General features: G+C 35.9%; 1 protein-coding gene across 1 annotated transcript; it reads left to right on the forward strand.

The window, feature by feature from the left end:
- The first annotated feature begins 6,416 nt into the window (after positions 1-6,416).
- Positions 6,417-7,349, forward strand: LOC133261156 (olfactory receptor 4C16-like). The gene has a single exon (XM_061439694.1). The coding sequence runs from the start codon at positions 6,417-6,419 to the stop codon at positions 7,347-7,349; it is 933 nt and encodes a 310-aa protein (XP_061295678.1).
- Positions 7,350-8,198: the final 849 nt, after the last annotated feature.

Here is an 8,198-nt window from a genome sequence, read left to right on the forward strand (position 1 = left end):
TATTAGTTTGTAAATCTGAACACTGGCATATACTGAAACCTATTAATTACACTCCTAGGAAACATATTTTTATGTTCATAATTACTGTTCATAGTAGTCCGTCAAAGATCTATTGACTGGGTATTGAATAAATACATTTTGAAATAATACCACAATGGAGTGTAATATATCAGTGGAAATGAATTTACAACTAAATTCAACAACCAAAATAAAACATAGTATTGTTGGATGAAAAAAAAAATAAAAGCAATTCCAAGAAGTCTGCATAAAGGATGTAAATTTCTGTAAAATTCAAAGCCAGGGAAAATATATATGATAAAAGTATTTTATTTTTAGGACAAAATTAAAATACTTCTTACTTTTAAGAAGAGGTGGGCAGCAGATAAGAAAGTGGTTTAAAATGTTTTATTATGGGTAATATTTTACTTCTTGAGATGGTAGTAAGTTTACTAGGATTCATTTTATTATTTACATAAATGCAAAAAAGCAGTATGGAGTAGGAAATAGCAACCCACTCCAGTATTCCTGCTTGGAAAATTCCATGGATGGAAGATCCTGGCAGGTTAGAGTCTACAGGAGTTGCAAAGAATTGGATGTGTCTGAGTGGACACACCTGAGCTGGCATACATGCACAAAAAAGCAATAACATAAAAAGAATAAATGAAAGATGGTAAAATTGTTTGGAAATGAGTGAATTCTACAGTTGAAAACTTATTATAAAAAATGGGTTTCTTCTGTTGTTTTGTTCTTCTTTCTTTTTTTGTTAACTTCATTTTTAATCAGACTGTCTCCATTATGGTAAAATTAAGCAGGAGTTCCCAGTCTACATTTTTGGCAATTCTATTAGGAAAAAAGATACTGACTTTTCTCAATAGTGAATAAAAATTATTTTAATAAGATGTTTTCCTTAATAAGTATCTCTTTATTAGTTAGCAAAACAAATGGAAATTAATTAGAAAAAAAAAAAAAGATTTCTACTCAGTGCTCACGTACATTTCCATCCTCAGACCACTTGCTACAGATCTGTGGTTTCCAGGTGAAGGAAGGCTCTAGGCACAGAATGCAACCTAGATTGTAATTAAACATAGTTTTCAAGAGTTAGAGAATAAGAACAAAGGGGTACTCTAGAGCACTGGGTGTAGCAGAGTAGCTTCTTGGTGATCCTTTTCTTTTTTTTTTAACCAAAGTCAATTTTTTTTTTCTTCTTCTTCTTCTTCTTCTTCCTCTCCTCTGTCACCATCCCTGCCATCCATCTGAATTTTCCTCTTTTTCCCTGGTATCTTTGGTCAGCCTGAGGCACCTAATGCCTTCAAACCCTTTTCCATACTTGGTTCCTGAGTACAAGGAGGGGCAATTTACTCTTCTACTGGCTAAGAGGACAAACCAAAACTTAAACTTATTATAACATTGAGGATGTTTCTGATGAGCAAAGAAAGGGAAACATTAGGGAATACTACTCTCTGTGATGCTAATATCTAACATCATTATGTCTTAAAATATTCCCTTTAGAATGTACTATTTTTTTTTCAGCATTCCATGAGAAGGCTGTTTTCAAAAAGGGATGGAAAGCCTGATGCTAATTTAGAGGGTTCTAACAGGTAAGTGACAGACTACTCACATGATTGTTATGAGAGAAGCATCATGCAGAATAATTTAGCAAATTTAAAAATATATTTCCATATGTCTTATTCCCCTTAAGAAGGATGTAGAAACTAATACAGATAGTGACTGTGGAATAAGCTCTTTGGAGAACGCCAACTTCTCCACATCTAAGAGACAGCTTTAAATAGAAAGTTGTATATCACATATAAAAAGTATTACTCCTTGAATGTTTCTAAAATGATATTTTAAGCATATAACTTGTAGTTGACATGCATCTGGATTTATTTTGAAAGAGTGGATAACTACACCTGATGGAAGGTTCAGAGGAAACATAACAAAGTGGAGGTTAAGAACTGCATAATGAAGGTGAAGCGTAATATGCCATATATGTGTGAGAGAAATTTCCATCTTTCTCTATTTTAAGCTTTTGAGGGATAAAGAATCTTGGGTTGATCTGTTCACCTTCCCACAGAGAAAGGTACTTTTCATAGAAATTAAATGAATGTAGAGATTTTCCTCGGAGAAGGCAATGGCAACCCACTCCAGTACTCCTGCCTGGAAAATCCCATGGATGGAGGAGCCTGGTAAGATACAGTCCATGGGGTCGCTGAGGGTCGGACACGACTGAGTGACTTCGCTTTCACTTTTCACTTTCATGTATCGGAGAAGGAAATGGCAACCCACTCCAGTGTTCTTGCCTGGAGAATCCCAGGGACGGGGGAGCCTGGTGAGCTGCCGTCTATGGGGTCGCACAGAGTCAGACACGACTGAAACGACTTAGCAGTAGCAGCAGCAGAGATTTTCCTAAAGATAAAAGTGAAATATAAACATATCACAGAGGATGGTATAGTTTAAGAGAGTCCTTAAGGAAGCCAAAGTTTTCACTGTGGCTTCTGCAATAAAACAGATTTGTCAAGTAGAAGGGCTTCCCTGGTGGCTCAGACTGAAAGAATCTGCCTGCAATGTGGGAGACCTGGGTTCGATTCCTGGTTTGGGAAGATCCCCTGGAGGAGGGCATGGAAACTTACTCCAATATTCTTGTCTGGAGAATCCTTGTGGATAAAGGAGGCTGGGAGGCTACAGTCTATGGGGTCGCGAAGAGTCAGATATGACTGAACGATTAAGCATGCACACACAACCCTGTCAGGTAGAAGGATCAACATGACACCTTGTGTTTCACTCTTTTTTTCTGTCACCTTTTCTGTGTGATTTTCTTTCAGCTCATCTCTTTTAGCTACCAGCTCAACACACTCTCTATTACTGTTTTGAGAAATTTAACCATTCTAAAACTGGCTAAATTTGTTTGAAAATTTAAAGTAAGTGCAGTAGTTAGTAGAAGGTAATGCTGTTTTATCAGTGCAGTTTTGTCTCTAGATTATTTCAATTCATTTTTGTGTCAGATACCTTTGAGAATCTGACTTCTGGGAAATGTCGACATATGGTTATACAGAGAGACATAGAAAAATACCCATCTATGTTAGAAGAATAGGAAGAATACCAAGACTGTCCTTGTATTCTTGAAGGGCCACGGATTCATGTTAAAAGTGTAGAAAATTCACAATGATCATCTTAGGCATGCTAAAGTCCTAAAATCTTACATGGTGCTGTTCTGAGTACAACATGTTCTACTCCAGGTTGTGGAGCTGATTAAATTATTTAAATTTTATCTCATTTTGTTTTTTTCAAACATATAAATTGGGAGCACATTTACCTGTTCACCATACCATATATACTATACAGATGGCCACAGTAAGTTAATAATGTGAATGTATCTTTAATCAGAATAGTACTAAAACAATCATATGATTACTACAAGAAGTAACTATGATGGTTCAGCTTAAAAATACTTATTAAGCATGTACATTGTACAAGGCATTTGGTTTGAATCTGGGGAGAGCAGAATCCTAAAGACTTCAAAAATTCTTCTACGAAAGACACTAAAGGAAGCTCACACAGTTTTGATTTTAAGCATAGTATATGATAGCATAAAAAAAGCTATAAAAGAAGCTTTAAAGAACTGGAGAACTTCCTTCAAAGCAATCACTGATGGCTTTCATAAGAGATTACTTTTTTTTAATTAGTTTTTTTTTTTTAATTGAAGGATAATTGTTTTACAGAATTGTGTTTTCTTCTGTCAAACCTCAGCCCGGATCAGCCATAGGTACTCTTAGCAGTTGGGTCCTGAGTTTCAAGACAGAGTGCTGCTGCTGCTGCTGAGTCACTTCAGTCGTGTCCGACTCTGTGCGACCCCATAGACGGCAGCCCACCAGGCTCCCCTGTCCCTGGGATTCTCCAGGCAAGAACACTGGAGTGGGTTGCCATTTCCTTCTCCAATGCATGAAAGTGAATAGTGAAAGTGAAGTTGCTCAGTCATATCCGACTCTTAGCAACCTCATGGACTGTAGCCCACCAGGCTCCTCCATCCATGGGATTTTCCAGGCAAGAGTACTGGAGTGGGGTGCCATTACCTTCTCCACAAGACAAAGTAACTAGAAATAAAATTACACTTAAGGAAGGAAGGAGACTACTGAATACACTGTTGATTGAATATTTGATAAAAATTCACAATTATTTGCAAGTTAATGATTAATCTTGTGCATTTATGGGATTTCCTGGTGGCTCAGGTGGTAAAGAATCTCCCTGAAAGGCAGGGGACCTGGGTTTGATCATTAGGTTGGAAAGATCCTCCGGAGAAGGGTATGGCAACCCACTTGAGTATTTTTGACTGGAAAATTCCATGGACAGAAGCATCAGTCTGTGAACTTGCAAAGAGTCAGACATGACCGAGTGACTAACACACACACATGTACTTATAATGTTAAAAAGCACATGTATTTATGATTCTTAATTTATCTTACAAGTGTATGTCCTAATGTATAAATAAGGTTGTTCTAGAAATGGACAATTTAAAGAGATTGATAACATACAAAACAAAAGCCATATACTCAAAAGAGTGGCCACAATCACAGATAATATTTTCAAGTACAACTACTTCATGATGGATCACTCATTCAAATGCACATGGAAAGGATGAGTTTATTGCACTGACTAAAATACCAAGACTTAGTTCCCTGACCATTTAAGATCTTTGCCAATGATTGCATGGTCTAATAGATTATTTTCTAAAATAAGAAATATTAAATAACTTTGACACTTTCCCAGTAGGAGTTTTTGATTTGCAGGAAGATAATACATGATTCAACTACTTTGAGGGGAAGAAAATTTATTGAGGGGGAGAAAAATAACAAATACAGATCATTGTCTATTTGGTTTATCAGTTTGTGCTTCGGTGGCTCACAGCTTTCAAGATGATGCACTGAAAATATGGTGGGACTGAGGATGGATACAGTGGGGTAAGTTTTCCAAATTATATTTAAATTTGTCACATTCAGTTTATATGTTTACTTGCAAATGGTGTTCTTTTCACTATCATATTGACAATAAAAACCTAGAGGAAAATTTTTGTTCTATGAAGTGAAGTCAGTGATAATATTTCTTTCCACATGTGAAAAAATACTAACTCTTCATTGAAGGAAATGATGTTTCAAAGTTGAATAATGATTGATTTTGCAAAGACAGAAAACAATTTGAATATAGGTATTTACTGACTATCCACTGTTCCTCTTGACTAAAATTATATGTTCCCCTCTCTTCTGAATATTTGTTCTATTACAGTGATGTGGAGATTCTGGGTGCCCAGATAAAACAAATCCTACTGGGGATCACAACCATGGTTAGGCCCGAAAAAAGCTATCTGCTGACACCTCTTTAAAGGCCTCAGTTCTAAAATGCTTAAGCAAAGCATCTGAAGTTTAAGCATATAAACTATTGAGTGAATACCCCTAGTAATTTACATGTAAACTCTGGAACTATGCATTTTTTGAAGGGTGTTTTCAGAAATGGGAAAAAAGAAAACTGGAAATGGAAATATTTGTGATATTATCAACCACTGAAGAATGTTCACTTCTATCCATTGAAGTTCACTTCTCTCCATTAGTGTATGTCAAGTAGTAAATATCATAAAGTTGTTTCAAAGTAAGGACATTATATTTAAAGATTATAAGTGCTTTTTCTTCCTCTTTTTAAGCTGTCACATATGGAACAGAATGCACAATGGAGTGGATCACATTATAGACTAATAAAAATAAACATTTATATAAGCAAATATAACAAACAGTGATATATATAAAATATATAATATACTATAATATAATAATTATATAATATATAATTATTAACATAAAATTGTATTAAATAATATGTAATTATATAATATAATTTATATTATATTATAATTATAATATAATAATATATATTATATATAATTGATATATAGAGGCATTTTTGGGGTATGAGACTGGGCTATTTTTACATTTATATTATGAACTTCCAAAGGCAGTAAAATATATACAAAATGCCAACTGATACAGTATCCAAACATACTCTCTCCCCTCTGATTAAATGAACATGAAAGTAATTAAGTTAATATAATGGAGCTGTATTTCTTAATATTCATTAGGCAAAATTAATGAGAATCATGTAAATTACACAAATGGTTGTATTTGAAGAGTGCTATAGAAAAGTTTAATTTTCACAGTCTTACAAGGGACTCATAATGACCCCATGAAGTTGTCATTACAACTTAAGTGTTGAGGTGCCTTGTTAAGAAACCACAACTAAAATGTCCATGATGAAGAATATTTGTCTCACTTAAAATATTCCAAAAAATCACACCTCACACCATGAATTAATTCTTTTCTATATTTTGCAGATAAAGCATTTAGCACCCATCCCTTCTCTGCATTGATAAGATCATGCAGCTGAATAATAATGTGACTGAGTTTATTCTGCTTGGGTTGACACAAGATCCTGTTAGGAAGAAAACAGTGTTTACCACTTTCTTGATTTTCTATTTGGGGACCTTGTTGGGGAACTTTCTGATTATTACTACCATCAAAACCAGCAGGGCACTTGGGAGTCCAATGTATGTCTTCCTTTTCCATTTATCTTTGTCTGATACCTGCTTCTCTACATGCATAGCCCCTAGGATGATTGCAGATGTCCTTTTGAAGAATGCCACTATCTCTTTCAATGAGTGCATAGTCCAAGTTTTTTCATTTCATTTCTTTGGCTGCCTGGAGATCTTCATCCTTGTCCTCATGGCTGTTGACCGCTATGTGGCTATCTGTAAGCCCCTGCACTACACGACCATCATGAGTCATCGAGTCTGTGGTGTGTTGGTGGCTGTGGCCTGGGTGGGGTCCTGTGTGCATTCTTCAGCTCAGATTTTTCTGGCCCTGAGTTTACCTTTCTGTGGTCCCAATGTGATTGATCATTATCTATGTGACTTGCAGCCTTTGTTACAACTTGCCTGTACAGACACCTATGTGACCAACCTACTCTTGGTGTCCAACAGCGGGGCCATCTGTACAGTGAGTTTTGTTATGCTGATGTTCTCCTATGCTATCATCTTACATTCTCTGAGAAACCACAGTGCTGAGGGGAAGAAAAAAGCCCTCTCCACCTGCATCTCCCACATCATTGTGGTCATCTTGTTCTTTGGTCCTTGCATATTTATATACACTCGCCCTGCAACCACCTTCCCCATGGATAAGATGATAGCTGTGTTTTACACACTTGGAACACCTTTGATCAACCCTCTGATTTATACACTGAGGAATGCAGAAGTGAAAAATGCCATGAGGATGTTATGGAGCAAGAAGTTGGTCTCAGATGACAAAAGATGAATGGAAGTTTCAAAGTTTTCTTCATAGTTTGGATTGATCTAAAAGAAGCTCATAGACAATAATATCCTCTTATTATGGAGTTAATAAAATCCTAACTCAGAGCGTGAAGATTACTTCCTTTAGTAAAATGGGCAATGTGCCCACACATGCTAGTTAGTATTGAGTCAAATATTTGTAGAACTGACAGCATCAGGTACACAAAGTCACGTAAGATCATGGTCTTAGTTATTCACTGTTGTCTCTGCCTCTCTTGTCTGTCTAATATCACTGTGGTTTTGATCTACTGTTTTCTTCCCTTGCATTTACTTCTGGATTTCTCTGTTTAACATTACACTATATGCTTTTATCTACAGCCTGACATATTTTTGTCTCAAAGAGTTTATTTCTTAGATATTGTGATCAAATGTCTGATTGTTGACCTTCAGCTTGGTTGTTCTTACTGACTTCAGCATAAATCATCAGGTTCAAACAATAATAGTATATACATATTATAAAGACAAAATATCCTGCATCGAACCTGGACTGGCAATTCATTTCATATATGATATTATACATGTTTCAATGCCGTTCTCCCAAATCGTCCCACCCTCGCCCTCTCCCACAGAGTCCAAAAGACTATTCTATACATCTGTGTCTCTTTTGCTGTCTCGCATACAGGGTTATCATTATCATCTTTGTAAATTCCATATATAGGATCACCCAGAGGGATGGTATGGGGAGGGAGTAGGGAGGGGGGTTCAGGATGGGAAACACATGTATACCTGTGGCGGATTCATGTTGATGTATGGCAAAACCAATACAATATTGTAAAGTAATTAGCCTTCAATTAAAATAAATAAATTTGTATTA

Source organism: Bos javanicus, chromosome 15 (genome assembly GCF_032452875.1).
Source record: "Bos javanicus breed banteng chromosome 15, ARS-OSU_banteng_1.0, whole genome shotgun sequence".
Lineage (NCBI taxonomy): Eukaryota > Metazoa > Chordata > Mammalia > Artiodactyla > Bovidae > Bos > Bos javanicus.